At 36.3% G+C, this 20,635-nt stretch overlaps 2 protein-coding genes across 5 annotated transcripts in view; both read right to left on the bottom strand.

Moving 5' to 3' along the window:
* Positions 1 to 6,681: 6,681 nt before the first annotated feature.
* Positions 6,682 to 20,501, bottom strand: LOC121302917 (macrophage immunometabolism regulator-like). 4 transcript variants are annotated; one of them, XM_041233294.1, is made up of 2 exons: positions 20,481 to 20,501; positions 6,682 to 8,586 (listed from the first exon to the last, which is right to left on the bottom strand). In XM_041233294.1, the coding sequence occupies exon 2, from the start codon at positions 8,562 to 8,564 to the stop codon at positions 7,941 to 7,943; it is 624 nt and encodes a 207-aa protein (XP_041089228.1). In that variant the 5' UTR covers positions 8,565 to 8,586; positions 20,481 to 20,501; the 3' UTR covers positions 6,682 to 7,940. The 4 variants fall into 4 exon arrangements, with proteins under 4 accessions (XP_041089228.1, XP_041089203.1, XP_041089212.1 ...); XM_041233269.1 differs by lacking the exon at positions 20,481 to 20,501 and adding an exon at positions 13,673 to 13,777; XM_041233278.1 differs by lacking the exon at positions 20,481 to 20,501 and adding an exon at positions 13,355 to 13,620.
* Positions 18,507 to 20,635, bottom strand: part of ppip5k2 (diphosphoinositol pentakisphosphate kinase 2) — a 45,041-nt gene continuing 42,912 nt past the window's right edge. Inside the window, exons 30-31 of the mRNA XM_041233255.1 lie at positions 20,481 to 20,609; positions 18,507 to 19,575 (exon numbers count right to left, since the gene is read on the bottom strand). Coding sequence (XP_041089189.1) covers positions 19,439 to 19,575; positions 20,481 to 20,609 — 266 coding nt within the window. The 3' untranslated portion in view covers positions 18,507 to 19,438. The remainder of the gene's footprint in view (positions 19,576 to 20,480; positions 20,610 to 20,635) is intronic.

Genomic DNA, 20,635 nt, shown 5'->3' with positions numbered 1-20,635 from the left:
CATGTGTAAGATAGCAGAGAGGGGGTTAAAATTCCTCCCTGCTAAAAACAAGTGAGAATGCACGTTTTTGGTGAATGGGCTAAGGGTGTTAATTGTTTTATTGTTTAGATAATCCCCTGCACCTGATGCTAATTGTAAATTGGATCCAGGTGCAGGGTATTTAAGAGAGGCAGCCAGTCTGTTCTATCTGCTGTGTGGAGGGAGGCAGACAGTGTTGTCTGCTTCTGAGCAGTCAATGGGTAGGGCTGTGTGAAACCTGTGTGAATTTTTGTGTTTGTGTCAGGTAAACGGCTTAGCCGTCCTGTGGGTTAGGCAGAGATCTAATGGTGTAAAGTCAGAGCTCCAAAATGGAGTTAGGTTTTTGTTCTGTTTGTTTATTTTGATTTTGTGTTTATCAAAAATGCGCGCAAGTGCTGAAAAAAAAATAATTTCTGTGTCCTGGGTTTATTCTTAAAGGGGCAACGAACCGCGTGAGTGCCATGAGTCTATTACATAGTTCATACAACAGACAGTTGTGGACATTGGAGCAGCTATGGTTCTAGTTATTCCTTATCCCGTTGAATATTTCAGTGTTTTTTTTTTTTTTTTTTTTTACTATGGTTTGATGAACATTTGTCATTTTGTTTTTCATAAAAAAAAAAAACTGTGGTACGAATATACAAGTTAGTGTTTTTTAGTTTTTTTTTTTATTACGCTTACAAAATGTCAGTAAAATATAAATACATTCAATTAAATTTGATTAAAATAAAACTGCCATGACCAGCAAACATCATTATATGTTTCTATTTACTTGCTGAGGTTTTGTTTTGTCTGGGTGGGATTTAGGGCTCTTAAATTACATTTCTGTAATTCTACCAACATGTAGCAAAATACATTATACCAGAGCTGCTCCAGAGTTGTAAGCTGCTTTCTGGTGAATTAATTATGGATTGTATTGTTGGTAATCTGTTTTCCTCTTACCAACATCATAAGGGAAATGGGAAAAGTTACTTTAACCAATGGCTGAGACACATAATCTGTTCCTAATAGTTTATGTTTTACATTGTATTATTGACCAGACAGCGCTGTTCAAAAATGTTTTCAACATTTATACTGCTATATGTTTGCATTCTCTTCTCCTTACTAAAGACAAAACTTAAAACACAGTGTAACCCACAGAAGAACAATTGTTGCAAGATTGGTTGATAAGTAATTTTTAATAAAGCAATTGATAATATTGTAATTTCTATGTGTACATTATAGTGCATATTCAATCATAAGAAATGTTCTTAAAAAAAAAAAATAAAAGGATTAGCAACCTGGGAGCCATCTTGAACAGTAACCTCAGCCTTGCAATGTCTCATGAATAATAACATAACTATATAATTATGGTTGTCAAGACAATTGTGAGTCAGGCCATAGTGATCTATGAATTTAGAACTGTGTTTAAAACCAGTTACACCTGAATCCAAGATACGTTCCTAAAATTCCAATAAGCACTGAAACAACACAGAGCTCCCCATGGCACTTCCTGCCGCAAGAAAGGCACAGATAAGTAACAGTTTCCTCTTCCTTTTTCATAGTCTACACAGGCTCCATTTTATTGTACCTCAGGCTTGGAAGGAAATTTTGGGGGATGGAAAGCAGAGTCTATTTTAAAGTAATTTTAGAGAAAGTGAGTATGATATACAATGATAATACAACTATTACTATAACTAGCAGCGTCATCATGAAAAAATGTAATAATGATCAGATAGTTTCCCATCGAAAAAGGATTGAACTGGGCAGATTGAATTGTAATTTCATTGTCTGCTCCATGCCAAAGTCTCTATAGATAAGTATAGAAACCAGTTACCTAATGCCTGGGAGAGCCATCTTATAAAACATTGAAAACAGACAAGCTTTTAATCTGACAGATTATATAGAGGAATCTGATAACAACTGAAAGCTGTGAAGCTTAAATTGGAGGTACATAGACCTGCTTTGATCCCTGAACCAGACTTCCAGAGACCATCAGCTCAGATGTAATTGAAAGAGACAAACACTGGATATCCTTAAAACTAGATTTACAAGTTAACACCCCTGGAGAACTAGTAAAGGAAACACAGATTGGAGAACGAGTTTACAATCAAACCATTTCTGTATTGCAGTCATTCTTCAGAGCAATGCACATTTTGTGATGAATTTGTATTATGTTTTTAGAATATCAAGGCCAAACAGTAATAGAAAACATTGCACCAGAAATGATCTTGTATGTAATTGCAAAAAACATGTTCCTAAAACCACATTAAAACTAAACATACTATGGGTACTGTAGCAGACAAATGATATATGACAAACTAATTTTCTAAATATCAGGGTTTATAATGAACTTTATTGGCTGGTTTCACAGATCCTAATTTCCACCAGCATGCCAGACACAATCCTTCTTTGCTTCTATATTGTACATTGTAATTTGGTCAATTCATGGTGGGTGTTGGTATTCTGATCTTTCTCTCAAAAGCATCAAAAAAGGAAATGGAAAGTTTTTTTTTTGTTTTTTTTTGTTTTTTTTAGCAAAATGCTGATTTATGTTACATGCTATGTAAAAAAAACAGCGTAAAGGCGATTGTGCTATGGAAAGCAAAATGTAGTATAGTTTTACTTTTTTAAATTGGTTAACAAAAAGGGAAGCATCAACAATAAATAATCACAAAGTTGCCTTTACTGTCTGAAACGAAGAAGTGTGGGTGCTCAGTAACTGTCATAATGTGATCTCTGCAGTAATGCTTTGAACTATGTTACAAAAAATGCAAATTATAATGTTTGTTGTGCCTACAGCTGTTCTATTGTGTACAATGTCAGCAAGAGAGCTTAATAATTACTAGTCAGGCCTTGAAGTTACAGAAAAATAACACAGGAGAAAGTCTGCCATTATATTACAATATAAACAACGCTGCATTTGCATTCAGAAAATAACTTGATGCAAATGATTTTTGATAAATGTAGTCTGATCTGTTGGAGAACACAAAAAGATTAATCGCGTTGGATATTCATTTCACCTATTTAATAAAAGGCGATACAATGAAGATAGCATTGCCATGTACTTCACAAGACTCATTTGTAGTTTGGCTTCCAAAGTACTGTAAAATGATTTCTCAAAAGTCATGCGATGTTTCCTATTAAGTGAAGCTGCAGTACATTACCCATCCATTGTGAGTAGAAGAAAGCTACAACTCATTAGCGTTAGAAAACTACCCTCCATCACAATCACAAGAAGTGTAATTAATAATACATTGCAATATCACATTGGAATCAAAAAGAAGTAAAATGGCATGAATATATAAATGATTAACTATAATTCTTATGGATTATGAAACCAATATTGCTTATATTTGACAGGTAATGAGGGTCAGAAATATTTACATTTCCTTGGAAACCAATATTTGGTAATCAAATGTTACTTCAAATATAGCAACAATATACACCATTTTATGACAACAAAGGAGTCCAATTTCTTTCTTTTTTTTTTTTTTTTAAATCAGGAAGATCTTAAAATGCTCTGCTCTCTTAGCAGAGCTTATAGAGCAGGACAAAGACTGCTGACTGTTGTGCTTGTTGAATCCACCAGGTGTAGACAGTAGTTCAGCCTACAGTAATTCAGGATCTTAAAGGGCCAGCTTCAATCATCTAGCAACTGAATCAATTACTATTAAGGATTACAACATATTGAGCTACTTATCAATTTGAGTCACACAACAGAAATGTTACTGTTAACCCAAAAGCATATTGCCCAACACTTGTGTCCTACTTTTAAGCTCACGTTAGCTAAGAATAAACAGGATTCTTGAAGCCAAAGGGATTGATCTACATCTTTGCTGGACCAGACTTTCTGTATAGTCCACAGCAGCAGATTGCCAAAAGATTATCAGAATTTTCCAGCAAAAACAAATAACTTAGGCCAGCTGTTTGTTTGGCGGATGTTTCTGACCTACATAATTTATAGAGACCATGTAGAACCCTCTTGAGTTTTGACAAGCAGTCTGTGTGCTCGTATATATTTTCTGTACCCAAAAAACTCCAGTACTGCCAATACTGGTCTACAGCAGTTTAAACTGGAGCATTCAAAGAAGTTGAATATTAAACTTACCTTTAATATTATATGATGGGTGTCTGCAACCAATCTCTACAGTTGTTTCTGCTTATATCATTATATGCCATGCTTATGATATATATTCCAGCATAAATGTCTGGGTAAACCGATTTTCTAAAGTGAGGTTGTTTTTAAAAAAGAAAGGCCACTTTGTGTTTGCAGCTATAATTTCTGTCCCCCTTGAAACTGATTTTGTGTAGACATTTTCTATTTGCTGTTATCATGGGAGGCTGAACATATATTCTCATTTCAGTAAGCAGGCTAAATAATGGATCTAAGCAAAAAAAAAAAAAAAAAAAAAGGTGCTATGAAATACCCCTTTAACACACAATAAATACTCCATACACAATAACAATTCCTAGATGTAAATTAGTTGTTTTGTTTTTTTAATATGGATAGCTTTTTTATTATTATTTTTTAAACATAAAATTAGATTAATTTACAGTCATTCATACAGCAGAGCACCCCATTCATTAAAACAAAACAAACAAAAAAGCTTGAACCTATTCTGCTGTGTACATCATTAATCTGAATTACAGTGAATTATCATCAGCGCAATTTAGGATACAGAAAAAAATAAAACAAACCCTTGGATTTCATAAAGGCGTAGAATTGAAACAGTTAAATCTCTGGAAAAAAAAGGCAAAGCAAGCTGCAGTTCGGATTAATTCTTTCATGTCCTTGCCAGTAATGTTGTGTCAAAACCTTTTTAGAACAGTTGTACTTCCCCAGTGTACGACTGCTGAAAATAACTGGTTACTATTTGTCCACATTACTTTACCCAAATTAGTCTTAAATCCGGTTAACATCCTATAATACACAATACTTCAGTAAAATATATTAGAAAAGAACAGGTGGGTGCATCAAAATCCATCAAATGCCTATGTGGCTGTAAACTGGTTGAACTACAGTGTAAGTGGACTTCTTTCCAGAGAGATGACGTGTTGATAGATTTATAGATTAAGTACTGAAATAACTTTGAAAAATACTTAATACAAGTTAATTATGCCTGCTGTACAAAACAGAAATCCACTGTCAAAAGAAATAAATTCCTTCTTAACTGTTATAACCTGCACCTTTGAGGGCATTACTGAAATACAAATAAAAGAAAGACCTCTAGGTAATGCTAAACAGGAACACAAAACAACATGATGCTTATTTTTCCAATATTAATCAGTTAGCAAACAGGAATGGCAATGAATTGAAATCACATATCAGGAAAAACAAATTATTAAAGAACTGGGTCTTGACGACCAAATAGAGCAAGATAAAATAAACCCTCAGTTCTAACAGATTAGTTGCCAAAACCATTTAAGTAGTTTAGCAGATGCAATAGGAAACAATAAATATATTTGTTAATTAAATGTGATTTCTAGTGCACATCAACAGTAGTGTAACACTGTACTACAGTCTCACTGTGTAGGCTATTCCATACAGTGAATACAGAACAAAATAGTTAACTTGGTAACCCTTAAGGTCACTTCAATAGACACCATTGATAGATAAAGGGATTTTGAAACAAAATTAGGAGAATACAAATAGAAATCATTAGGGCTGTGTTCGAAGCTTCGTTCGCTAGCCAGGAATTCGAAGATAGTTTTAAACCTTCAAAGGTTGGTCAAGTTGCATTTACACAGTATTTTTTTTTTTTTTGGTTAACAGAAACCGTTTGACAATGTGTGAATACTATAAAATCACACATTAAATGTCACTCACACAAAAATTGATTTTCTGATTTGTATGTTACGAAAACAAAAGTTGTTCTATTAAAATCCACTACCATTGTACCAAATCGTTATACATAGCAACTCTACATGGTGCCGCTGCCGTGTATGGAGCAAGGTATAGTATCCAAAACACCGGGGCTGTACCTTAGCGGTTGTAGAGCTTCAGTAGAATATGTACCGAACATCTAATGTACAAGACGGTGTAAGAGAAGTACTATGGTAGAATATGTTTGAAACATACAAAATATACACTAACACTAATCATTTTAATTTTGAAAACCAAGCACCGTTCGCCCCTCCCTCCAGCTCGTGTTATCCAGAAGCAAACCTTTAATTTCTTCATTCTCCATCTTGACAGCAAAGCGTTGTGGGGTAGCTGTATTGAAAGAAATGTCTACAAACCACTTTGCTGTTTATAATTTTTTTGTTAAATGTCCAGACGTCCAAAAAAACGTTTGAATGCAAACTGTGCAAGCAACTCGTATTATGAAGGCATAACCAATCTCTGGGGTCACTTGACAAGCGTAAGTTCATACTATTAGTAGTAGTAGTAGCAGTAGTAAAATGTGACTGTGATTGATAACCTGCTTGGAACAGAGAATGTTAAATAAAGCTTTGTTTTGTCCAAGTCAGCTGCAGTTGGTGCTGGTGCAATGTAAGCTTACTGTATATATAACAAGCAGCAACAATTACGTGGAAATAAAACTAATCTATCTTTTTATTTGTATTTAAATTATAAAAACAGGATTATTGTACTATATAACATTTTTAAAATAAGATTTTCAATAAGATATAAACTAGTAGCTATTGTGACTTCACCAGTAAATTATGCAAATTGTGCCATCGAAGGTTCAAACCTTCCTTCGGTAATGTGTTCCAAACCTTCAAAGGTCAAAATGTACCCTTTGTTGCAGCCCTGGAAATCATATACATGATTGTGAGGTTGCATATCATTCACACAAAAAATGGCCAAAGAGGTGTACCAATGACCAGCAAAATAACGGGAAGCTTCATATCCTGAAATATATTTTTGGTCTGCCCTCTGACTGGTCTAATTTGGTGTTCTTTATTTTGTATAAAAATGCTTTGCATTGTCTTCTGTTTGGCGTCAATAAACACTTAATTGCAATTTTTTTTTTTTTTTTTTTTTTTTTTTTTTTTTTTTTACTTTAACAATATAATGAAGGTGAATGCAAGTAGTACACCCATTTTCTTTTACAGCATAAACAAACTGCATTATTAGACACCAAAAATAAACATATATGGTAAAAGAAAATCTGAATTATTGACTTCATTTTTCCAAATGGAACATTAAATATTTCAAAGCATTGCCCAGCTCCACCTTTGTTTGCAGGGGAATCTATTACATGGTCTGTTACAAATGTCTATTTAAGGGGATATGCTTAACTAGCCTCAGCATCATATTGACAATAAGCTGTTCTACTCTAAAGCCAGTCAACACAGTCCTAGAGATTGTAGTGGTAAAATAATCTTAACAGTTAATTTGCCTACAGTTGTTACCAAGAATAAGAAGTATAAGAAGAAGGGCCAGCAAAGCTGTTTTGTTAATTTCAAAAGGTGGAGATAAGCATGAACATTTTCCATTTTACCTTTTGAGAGGGATCGGGAATTAATTACTAAGTAAACTGTTTAATTTCCTATAGTCTATTGTGTAATCAATAAACAATGCAGACATAGAACACAAAAAACTACAGTCAAAATATGTGCAAATATTCCCATTATCAGCTACAATTTCCAAAAGCCACATGTTACATAATCAAGCACATAGGTATTGCTAATTATAAGGGATTTCATTTTTCCTATCCATGATGATTATATCAATTTGTTTATCACACATGTTAAGAAAGTTTTCGTCCTTTAACAAATTCCTCTGTAAAAGTGATCTGTGTGATCTCCTAAAGGGCACAGGTCAACTTAACTCTACCAACAGATGGCCATTTCAAGGATCCGTCATCATACCGTTCTAACTGCTATACATTCTACATCACTGATCAGCATTGCTGGCCAAACGAGGTCAATCAGCCATATCCTTGGCTTCATGAAACTCTCAATGCAATTATCTAAAGCCTTCTTTCTTCCACTCATGTCTTGTTTCTGGTGAACACACGCTCTCCTCTTAGGGTGAGGTGCTGAAGCTGGTACTGAAGGACTTCCGTATCTGCTGGCTCCTTGATATTCATTTTGTCCAGGTTGAGGTAGTCTAAGGATTTGGAATGGGCCCTCTTGCCCTTCAAAAGACAGAGAGGTAGAGTGCCGTGAAGGACTCTGCTGGGTTCCATGGGGAGCGACTTGATGCAGTTGTCACCTGAGCTAGGCATCCTCCTCCTCCGTCTCCCATTGACAGCTGGAATATCATAGGGCTGGTAGTAACGGCTCTTCGTTTTGTAAACCCGGGTGGCCCGATGGAGTCCCGAATCCAGCTGCTTTGTGCGAGGGTTGGGCACGGTCTCCCCAGTTGCCTTCTCGGTGCTTGTCCACTTCTGAGCTAGCTTGAGAAGCTCCTCCCCGGTGGTGAAGCCCACAAGGTAGTTGGAGTCCATGTGGAGGATCTGATAACCTGACCCAGTGCCCTTGATGGGTGAGCATGGTGTGCTGGAGCAACGAGGCTTTTCAGGCTCTGCTTTTGGTGGAGAAGGAATCTCTCCTGTAGGGGCAGGCAGAATGGACATGATAGTCCTGGAAACACCACTGACGTCCACCTCCATCTTGAAAGGCTGACCTGGCCGTCTGAAGGACAAGCAGAGTACAGAATAAGTATATAAATGAAACCGAAGTGCAGAAGAATTGCAGCTCAGTTTTAAACTTAAAATTACAGGACTGATTTTTAAACAGGTCCTCCTTCCAGGGCTTTAAACCATCTCCTAAACCGTGTCTTTTTAAAGTGATCCTAATTAGAGCTGTACAAACCAATTATTCTGCTAAGCTCTTCACAGGTGAGGGTCACTGGTATCATGGGCTGCTTTACCATTCCAAGTGAAAAAAACAGCTGCTTGGATTTGTGTGGACTGCTATTCTCCAGAGTCCAAGAAAAGCAGCAACCACCACAAATCCAAGCAGCTGTTTCTTCACTTGTTTCACTTGGAATGTTAAATTATACACCAATGACACTCACTTGTGGAGAGCTTAACCGAAAAATCAAATAATTGTGTCATGTAACACTAATCCTAACGAATTGCAACATTAGACATAATAAACAACAAAAAATAAAACTAAATATTGCAAATATACAGTTGTCCAGTTTTCATAGTTTTAGGGGGAACAAGAAAAAAGGAGCAAGTCCCCAAAGGTTGATTTCAGTTTTAAGTAAGCAAAAAAGTCTTACCCAAAACACCTGTTCTCTACATTTGTTTTCTTTGTTTGACTGGTTTCCGCTAAACCACAGAAATGCAGAATTTCAGAACCGGGGGAATTAAGACTGGTTTACTCTCAAGGTGAATCATTATGTGAGCTGTTAGGAGAGGCAGTTTTTATTTTATTTTATTTATTTATACATATTAATTTTAAATTTTAAATTTCATTCCATTCCCACTTCAAGGACCAAGTGTGGGTGGGACTTACCTTTTTGTTTTCAGAAAAAAAAAAAAAAAAAAAAAGCAATTAGCATGTTGGTAAAGCTGATGCTTTCTGAGTACAGCCCTCTGTGGAATCGGCTGCCAAGTAAAACCTTTTGTGTGTTTTCTGAGGTGCCTGTGAATGAACCACCGTTTCCTAGGAACTATGAGATCATCCAAACTTTCGTTAAACATAAGACCCAAGAGGCCTTTTTCTTTATACAGTATACAAGGGTATTCTGTGGTGACACAGCCAGCAGACGATTCTGCAGTGTACTTCAACAAAAAGAGACTGTAAATTACAAAGCTTGCAAAAAGACTTGGGCAGAACTTTCAGAAGGTGAATAAAGAAAAACAACCACAATACATGGTATTCCATTAAGATAGAACACTGTTAGAATAGAACTCAGTTGTGTTATCTGGGAACACAGCTGCTTTCCATATGTATTATTATATCATATACAACAGCCACAGACAATTTAAAGGGTTTTTTTTTTTTTATTGGAAAAAAAACCCAAAATGTTCCACATCTTTAATCTATTCCATATCTGATTTGTAGAGAGTTAATATCATTAAACATATTGTTGATGGGGACTAATGCATCGAAACACTGGTCTCCAAGCTCCACACTTCCAAACCTGAAATCTGGCCAGTCATAATGCAGCATTATGACTCGGGTAACCCTGCCATAGAAACACTGAGGGAACCATTGTGTTTAGCTTCACTGGCCTACCACTTTCCCTGATTCACCAGAAAATTGCCTTGCTACTGTTTATTTGACAAACACAAGGTTATCTCCTTAGCGACAGGTTGTTCAATACAAACCTGTATAATTAGGCATGTACACAAAAAACCCCACTGTGTTCAAAAGCAATATACCAGCATATTATGTTCAAGGAAAGGCACAACCTTCTGAAGAAAAAAAACATGCACTGAACTGAATTAGTATGGTTATATTTCCAATCTGTCTATAATGCTTAATCATGCATCTCACTGCAACTAAAGAAACAGGCTCACTCTGAATTACTTCTCACTGTAGATTTCTTTTATTTATTGAGTATTTTAAATGGAAGCTTGGTATGGACCTTCCATTGCAAAGTACTTCAGAGACAAACCTAATTAATTATTTAGAAATCAAAACCCACTGAAAACACTAGAGGTTCCGCACACTACGACCTCCATCTACTGTGCATGTAAAAGAGCCATCGCCTTATCTCCAGACTCTGACCCTCTAAATAACGTGGGAAAGAATGTCCTAACCAAGTTTTATTACAATTAGAAAAGTGACTCTATATATATATATTAGAAAATGTAAGAGTGACTTATGTACGTATGTTTAGACACAAGGAGAAGCCTCTTCTCAGAACGCCAGATTCAGATACTGATAAAAAATGCTCTGAGGGTCACTGCAGGGCAAGCTGGCCAAATTCTGGGGAGGTGTTTCCTTCATTTGTGGTTGATGTGAATTATTTGTAAGCTGTTCTCTAGATACAGTAAATCTCTAAAGGGTTTTCTATATTCCCTTCAGTGCGGCCATACAGTAATCCGTCATATCTGCCCTAACCGTTTATCCGCCATGATCAAGCTCTTCAGCAACGCCACCCACGTTACAGCGCTAATGCAAAATGACTACAGGAAAGCAAAAGCGAGCTGTGTTATATTTAAAAAAAAAAATAAAAAATTCTGAGATCTATGCATTTTGCTCCTGTGTAAATTACCAGACACTAATGTAAATGTATACAGCACTGTGACAGGGCAGGGAAAGGAGCCTTGCGGATGAAGAGAGTGGTTGTGTAAATGCAAATTGTACATAGTGTGTATTTACTGTGATTAATTAATGGAGGACCTGTTGCTCCTGGGAGAGCCTATCTGCTGTGCGATTCTAATCAGCAGGTAGGTGTGTTCCAAAGGTGCATCCAGCATAAAAAGGTTACATTTATTCACCTCAGGGCTGCTGTAAAACCAAAGCCAACTGGGCTAAAGAGGGTGAAATTTGCTGACGTGTGTGTGCGCGAGAACCAGAATCAGGGTTGGACACCGAAGAGTGAGTAACAAAGTCGAAACTGCCGACAGCCAGGCAAGTAGACAGAGTTTGTTTATTACTGACTCCCACCAAAGTTTTCGTACTGTGCTGTATGTACTCCGTGCACTACCATTACTGTCACGTGAGCTGTTTAGTGTGTTGGTATGTAAATAAATCTTGTTCGCCTGCGGGGCGTATCAACTTCAAAGCATTAATACCTTGTATCTTTCTAAACAAGGGATTTAGGGGAGCTCTCAGCTCCCTAACAAAAGCTGAATCTCAAAACAATAATTGTGTGAATATAGCAATTGTATAGAGCTGTGCATAATGGTATTTAAAACACGATTCATTTTAAAATGACTTTTTACAAATCCACCCTTACTCTGGTCCCACTATAGTCAGATACGTAACAGACTACTGTATATATTCTCCAGGGGAATGTATAAAAAAAAAAATAACAAAATGACATCATCATGACATCACATCTGCAGTTTCTGATATGAACACAAAGTGTCTTCTAAATAGGGGTCTATTAATAGAACACAAGGGTAATAAGCTAATAGGCTTATTAATAGACTGTGCAGTCCAGTGGGTAAAGAAACAGGCTTTTAACCAGCAGGTACCCGGTTTAAATCCCAGCTCAGCCAGACTCATTGTGTGTCCCTGAGCAAGTCACTGAACCTCCTTGTGTTCCATCTTTCGTTGAGAGGTTGCTATAAGTGACTCTGCAGCTGATGCATAGTTCACACACCCTAGTCTCATATCTTGTAAAGCGCTTTGTGATGGCGGTCCACTATGAAAGGTGCTATATAAAGATTATTATTATTATTTTATTTCTTGAAGTACAAGTTTCTTTAAAAATTAATTAAAAAAAAACACTGCTTGTGTTTACATCCAACACTTGAAGATAACATAACATTGTAGGCCTATATCACCAAAGCAACTGATAAAAGGATGACAACTGTGAAACTGAAGGCGATGCCATCCTGGTGAAGAGCTGATGTAAAGCTGCTGTTGGACCATGTGACATCTTCGCTATGAATGTAATTACAATCATCGCAAACTAATTTTGTATTTTAATCATGACCTTTTGTATTTTTACATCCCCTGTAATCTTCTCAAATCCAAGAACCTATATATTCTAATATAATTCTGTGAATAAATTCTTCGTATATGTTTTTTTTTTTTTTTTTTTTTTTTTTTTTTTAAATCATCCTGCAGAATATTTGGCTCCGACAAGTTAACCAATCCTATAAGTAAATTGTATAGGTCAAATCTACGGAAGTCGGGAACTTTTTTTATATGTATTATCTCATACAATATCCATACTAACAAATTTTATTAAAAAAAAGCGCCCTGATATTTTGTATCTGACCTGTTTTTTGTTGTAGTGTGTACGTTATCAGCGTAAATTGTTTAAGTGTTTCAAAACAAGTTCACACTTGCAGTATATCCTTACATTTCCATCCCAGTTTCCATAAACCTCATGTTTTTTTTTTTGGTTTTTTTTTTTGGGGGGGGGGGGGGGGGGGAGTAATTTAAGTATTTTATCAACTGTTACTGCATTAAAAGTTAAATACAACAATATGTCCAAATTCAGTTTGGTCCAAAAAAAGGAAATGATGTGTTCTTAACTTCCATTGCACCACAAATGGCTCTAATTAAGATGCATTTTTACACCAATTTACAGAACAGACATTTTAATCAATTGCCCGACCCTTTTAAAATGTAATATAATTTGCAGCCTCATCGTCTACCGACGAGTCTCACCTGTCAGCACCATTGCATCGGACATATCGTATCACTAATGCGGAAGAGAAAGAGAAACAATGAAGCAGATTACTTCCACAAGCGTGATTCAGGTCATGCTTACTCCTTCCGTTGCCCAGTTAGTAAATGAAAAGCAAAAGATGTTACTGACCTTCAATTCTGCGAACCGTATAGTATAGAACAAAAACAACAGACCATTACGAAAACAGAACCAGTTTTACCCTGATTTCATTGAAAACACTGAAACCCCACCCCCAAACGGCTACATTTTACAAACACAGAATGTTGTTGATTGCGAAATCTACTTTAACCTTGCGTGTCTAGCAAGACCCGTCTAAACAAGGGTTTGCAACGTACTCTATTAGTATTGTACTCCCAACGTTGTAAAACATTGGATTAAAAAATAATAACAACAGCATGGTTCAATTTAAAAAGACAAAAAAAAAAAAATAAAGCGAAAAAGACTAACCTGGTTCTGCAGCAGCGATAAACCACACTCAAGCGCCTCCAATGCAAAAGCAATGCACAGCATATGAACTGTGGCAGCAAAGAGCTCTCCCGACCGTCACATGATGCAGTGAGGTAATCTGGGCAGGACAGGAGCGCACAGCAGATAGCATCGGCAGCTGTATGTAACGAGCTGGCAAACTGTTTTGATGTGGCTTTACATTGATAAACATGGCGATGGTGTTGGTAGAAGATTTAGCTATGAAGGTGGTATAATGCAGCTTGCTATTATGTCCATTGAATCATTCTGAGGAGAATAACCAAGAAGATACGAAACAGTCAGTTCTGGAGCTGAATCCAATTTAAACGTATAGGACACAGTAAAGATACAGCACTCAACTTTGTTTAAATGTAATTTGCCTGAACGTATTACTTTTACTTCAATATAATTAAAATGGAATTTTGCTTACAGGTCTTTTGGTCTTGACTCCCTCTACCAATCTTAAATTTACTTAAATCAATATAGTTATAATTAATTTTATATATATATATATATATATATATATATATATATATATATATATATATATATATATATATATATGGCTATGCACATACATATTCATGGACTCATAACTAATTTACTTATAATTGCAATAATACAGAAAAATAGAGAATAACCTCCAGGTGTCTAGACATGATGGTCCAAGCTACTACACCACTTAAAAGCCACTTCCTTCAAAAACAGGAAATTGCATCATTGTTTTCCAAAAATGTTCTCTTATCTAAAGAATGTTATCCAGTACATAGCAATATCTAATTGTACTTGTAAGTAAAATGATCAATAACTTAAATTCTCTGAAATTTAATAATCTAGTTTTAGTTTTAAGGTGTTGTATCGTACTTAAAGAGCTATGGCCAAAAGTTTTGCATCACGTAGAACTTTAGGACGACAATAAAATAAATAATAAATAAAAATATACACACACACACATACAGCTTTGGAAAAAATTAAGAGACCACTGCAAATTTTTCTTAAATCAGCATCTATACATGTATGGCAGCCATTCCATTTCAGTATCTGTTGAATTCCAACACAGGCACACCTCATTCTACTGAATGAGGTACTGATTAGGGGATCACCTGAACCAAATCTTATTTAACGAGGAAAAGTATAAAAACCACTCCTGTGGTCATCACTATCCTCTTGCAATAGGACCAGCTGGATGGCAAAACAGTGCTAGTAGTACCTCAAAAGTAATTGGAATCAAAAAATAACTATTGACCATGCCCAAAGAGTTGAAAAGGAAAGTTTTGAATGAGGAAAAGAAGGGTTCAATTCTGGCTTTACTGGCAGAGGGATACAGTGAGCGTCAGGTTGCTTCCATCCTTAAAATTTCAAAGACGGCAGTTCATGAGAAAAAGGTCAAGCAGCACACATTGGGGACAACAAAGCTACAGACCGGCAGAGGGCGAAAACGACTCTCCACTGACCGGGATGACCGCCAACTCATTTGAATGTCACTCAGCAACCGTAGGATGACATCAAGTGACCTACAAAAAGAATGGCAAACGGCAGCTGGGGTGAAGTGCACGGCGAGGACGGTTCGAAACAGGCTCCTAGGGGCAGGGCTGAAGTCGTGCAAAGCTAGAAAAAAGCCCTTCATCAATGAGAAGCAAAGAAGAGCCAGGCTGAGGTTTGCAAAAGACCATAAGGATTGGACCGTAGAGGATTGGAGTAAGGTCATCTTCTCTGATGAGTCCAATTTTCAGCTTTGTTCAACACCTGGTCGTCTAATGGTTAGATGGAGACCTGGAGAGGCCTACAAGCCACAGTGTCTCGCACCCACTGTGAAATGTGGTGGAGGATCGGTGATGATCTGGGGGTGCTTCAGCAAGGAATTGGGCAGATTTGTCTTTGTGAAGGACGCATGAATCAAGCCAAGTACAAGGTTGTCCTGGAAGAAAACTTGCTTCCTTCTGCTCTGACAATGTTCCCCAATTCTGAGGATTGGTTTTTCCAGCAGGACAATGCTCCATGCCACACAGCCAGGTCAATCAAGGTGTGGATGGAGGACCACCAGATCAAGACCCTGTCATGGCCAGCCCAATCTCCAGACCTGAACCCCATCGAAAACCTCTGGAATGTGATCAAGAGGAAGATGGATGGTCACAAGCCATCAAACAAAGCTGAGCTGCTTGAATTTTTGCACCAGGAGTGGCATAGTCACCCAACATCAATGTGAAAGACTGGTGGAGAGCATGCCAAGACGCATGAAAGCTGTGCTTGAAAATCAGGGTTATTCCACCAAATACTGATTTCTGAACTCTTCCTAAGTTAAAACATTAGTATTAGTATTGTTTTGACCAGTTGTCATTTTCTGCAAATAAATGCTCTAAATGACAGTATTTTTATTTGGAATTTGGGAGATATGTTGTCAGTAGTTTATAGAATAAAACAAAAATGTTCATTTTACCCAAACACATACCTATAAATAGTAAAACCAGAGAACCTGATAATTTTGCAGTGGTCTCTTAATTTTTTCCAGAGCTGTATACAGTGCCTTGCAAAAGTATTCAGAACCCTGACCAATTCTGTCATATTACCAAATTACAAATGGTACATTGAAATTTCGTTCTGTTTGACATTTTATTTTTAAACACTGAAACTCAGAATCAATTATTGCAAGGTGACATTGGTTTTATGTTGGGAAATATCTTGCTTGCATAAGTATTCAACCCCTGTGCTGTGGAAGCTCCCAGTTTGCACCGATGAAAAAATTGCCCTAACAAGGACACAATTACCTTACCATTGGCCTCCACCTGTGAACCATAAAAGTTGCTGTCACATTTTCTGGATAAAAACCCCACTGTTGAAGGATCATTGGTAAGGCTGTGAATCTGAAGGAAAATGAAGACCAAAGAGCATTCTACAGAAGTTAGAGATAAAGTAATACAAATGCATAGATTAGGGAAATGGTACAAAATAATATCCAAGTGTTTGGATATCCCAGTGAGCACAGTTGGATCAATAATCAGGAAGTGGAAGCTGCATCACACCACCCAGGCACTGCCAAGGCCGTCCCTTAAAACTCAGCACTCAAACAAGAAGGAGACTTGTCAGAGAAGCCAAAGAGGCCAACAATCACTTTGAAGGAGCTACAGAGTTCAGTGGCTGGGAGTGGAGTAATGGTGCATCAGTCAACCATATCAAGAGCTCTACATAACACTGGCCTGTATGGGAGGGTGGCAAGAAAGAAGCCGTTACTCAAAAAGTACCATCTGAAAGCGTGTTTGGTGTTTGCCAGAAAGCATGAGAGTGACCCCAGCTGCAATGTGGGAAAAGGTTTTGTGGTCAGATGAGACCAAGATAGAGCTTTTTGGCCAAAACACAAAGCGCTGTGTGTGGCGCAAACCTAACACTGCCCATGCCTCAAGACACATCATCCCTACAGTGAAGTATGGTGGTGGCAGCATCATGCTGTGGGGATGCTTCTCATCAGCAGGGACTGGGCATCTTGTTACAACTGAAGGAAGAATGGAAAATGCAAAATACATTTTATATGTATTTTATAAAATCAGTATTTTATATAATACTGCAAAATACAGGAAAATACTGCAAGAGAATCTGCTTCAGTCTGCTAAAAAACTGAAGCTTGGGAGAAAATTCACCTTTCAGCAGGACAATGATCCCAAGCACAAGGCCAAAGCAACATTGGAGTGGCTCAAGAACAAAAAGGTGAATGTCCTACAGTGGCCCAGTCAAAGTCCTGATCTCAATCCCATTGAGAATCTGTGGCACTATTTGAAAATTGCAGTCCACAAACGTCGTCCAACCAACCTGAACAACCTGGAGCACATCTGCCAAGAATGGGCCAAAATCACTCCGACACTATGCACAAAGCTGGTACGTACTTACCCCAAAAGATTTAAAGCTGTTCTTGCAGCGAAAGGTGGCTCTACCAAATATTAATGTGTGGGGGTTGAATACTTATGCAAGCAAGATGTTTCAGTTTTTTATTTTTCTTAAAAATATTTCCCAACATAAAACCAATGTCACCTTACAATAATTGATTCTGAGTTTCAGTGTTTTAAAATAAAATATCAAACAGAACGAAATTTCAATGTACCATTTGTAATTCAGTATTATGACAGAATTGGTCAGGGGTCTGAATACTTTTGCAAGGCACTGCATATAACTTAATTTAGGTATTTTATTTATCATGTAAATAAAAGAAACTACAAAATGATATCGCAAAAGTCATCTGCAACCATAATATTAGTACAATAATTCATGTTAGATTTTCATTAAGTATATGGAAAACTACAAAGCGGTATGTCATTCATTATATGTTAACGTGACATTATTCAGCAGGTTTCATGTGACTTTATGAAGCAAAATTAGTTAATTCTACAGGGTGATGTAAAATCTTTGGCCATAACTGTAGTGTACATGGAAAAAGCAACTTTGCCTCCTGAATGCATGGTCCAAAGCCATTACCGTTAATGAACAGACAAGGACAGAATGTAGGGTCAATATGACCTCACTATTGATGGAAATGTTAATCCAGTGTAAATGAACAAACCACACACACTGTACTAAAGAAAAAAAATACACACTTTCACACTTCCATTTTCACAGGAACAGTCCAAACCTATTAATTACATCCGAGAATGATTTTTAACAGCAGTGGTATTTACTATACTAGCCACAAGATTTTTTATTTATTTATTTTTTATTCAACCAAATCTATCTAGTTCATCATTTCATTATACCTGTTACACCTGTTGTAAAACAGCCCTCAAGGTTTTTTTTTTTTTTAAACTTTAGTGCAAACAGTAAAAGCCAGGTCTCATACTGATCCAACACTACTGTATTTTTATTGCTTAATTAGTATGTACATGAATACTGACACTATTATAATACATTCACTAACACCTAATATACATTTCATTTCTACTGAGATTGTTTTTTTACAGCAAGTGAAGTACTTAAAGTTAATTACTAGCAACCAGAATACTTCAAATAATTTTTGTGAAGGGAATTAAAACAACCTAAACATTCCTGTAAAATTAAGAGAACAATAAACTATCAACATATCATTACTTTTTTTGTAGCACCTGCATCTGAAAACTATATTGACTAAAGGGCATTTTTATAAACAGACTCTTTTTTTTCCCCGAACATATACATATTTGGGCTAGTTAAGTTTTCTTTGGTAACTGTAATACTTAAAAAAGAGCAATACACAAAATGAACGTTTGCCCAAATTAATTAATGAATACACATTATGGTCTACTTAAAGAAACATGTTAAACAATGCAATAAAACACAAATACATAAAAATGTAAGATACAACACAACTATTTTTGGGTGACTACAAACAAAAAGAAAAAAAAAAAAGCCATGTATACTGTACACAGAAATCAATTTGCAAATCTCTGCATACCCTTTAATATACACTTTTCATACAAAAACTGTATTTGCCTTACAGTGGCACGACTTTTCAAAGTTAACTTTATCGGTCGGCCCACAGAACCAAATCAAATAATCTGGTGATCTATACCAGACAACAGAAATAAAAATATATACATTATGTGAGCACTTGGTATTTTCAGGATCAATATATACAACATACATAAAACACAGGGGAAAAAAAATCCCTGAAATAGATAAAATGCCTTTTTATCAAAGCTTATGTAAAGAAAAATGAATGTCTTGTGCACAAGCCCAGTTTAACCACAGCGTAACTATTAAGGCTTTAGATTATTTATTTATTTTAAAAGGTCAGGGTCCAGGTGGCGTTTCATTTTCTTCACTTTTCTTTTGCAACAGCAATTTGTTATCAGGGGTTCCATGAGATGAAAGCTGTATTAGAGAGGACGGACCAGCACTCAGCACGGTGCTGGACAGCCCACTACTCACTGCATGAAAAAAACCCAAATCAAATTAGAATCGCAAGTTCAAGATTATTCAAGAAGTAACAATCAGAAGAAGCAAGGCATTAGTATGGTTAATGCAAGACAAATACACAGTTTTGTTTTAATTATTAAGGAAGACTGTTCACATTTAAAGAAAAAAATCATCACAATTAGTAAAACGTTACTTATTAGTTTACATATACATATCAGGTGGTCAAAAGTTTATCACCACCTAGAATTGTAGGGCTGAGACAAAAAAAAAAAAAAAAAAAAAACTAAAAAAAACTATATGAACATAATTTAGATCTTTTATTTAACATCATATAATCAAAGAAACTACAAAATTGAATCGTAGGTGTCTGCCAGAAGCCACATTAGTAGAACTTCAGACTTCTAAATGTCACATTTTTCAATTTGTCAGTTTTTCCATTAAGCATATGGGGAAAACTACAAAGCGGTATGTAATTTAATATGTTAATGTAACATTATTCAGCAGGTTTTATTTGACTATGAAGCAAAATTAGTTACTTCTATAGGGTGATGCAAGAAGTAGCTTTTACTTTACAAGATGCATGATATTGGTACTAGTGTAACTTGTTCATCCCTCACTATGTCAATGAACAGGTTTGACAAGTTTCACACCTTTTTTTCAAACCAGAGCCTAGAACTGCAGCCAGTTTCCCTTGTATCGGAGACCTGTTTTCCTGAAGCTAAGGTTAAAGATGTACTTATGAGTTACATAGCATTGAGGGATATTCCTTTAGCTTCTGAGCATAACATCCTAGGGAGGTTACTAGAGTTTTTAATCCACTGACGTACGGGTCTGACTCTTCAAACTCTAGTTCTTGAGTTATCTTAAGCTATTTTCTTTAAAACAGAATGCAAATTAATCTGAATAAAATACTTACCAACTGATGCCCTGTCTGCAGCCTTCTTATTTGCAGAGTGTGAAAATGGAGACGGCAGAATCTTTGCAGGAGTGAATGTATTCAGTGATGTTTTACGGTTTGTTATTCCACTGTAACTTACAGCTGAAGCTAGAATAAACCACACAGTAAAATAA

This window comes from Polyodon spathula, chromosome 2, assembly GCF_017654505.1.
Source record: "Polyodon spathula isolate WHYD16114869_AA chromosome 2, ASM1765450v1, whole genome shotgun sequence".
Taxonomy (NCBI): domain Eukaryota; kingdom Metazoa; phylum Chordata; class Actinopteri; order Acipenseriformes; family Polyodontidae; genus Polyodon; species Polyodon spathula.
Note: the sequence above shows the minus strand (reverse complement) of the source record. Positions and strands in the feature narration are given on the sequence as shown.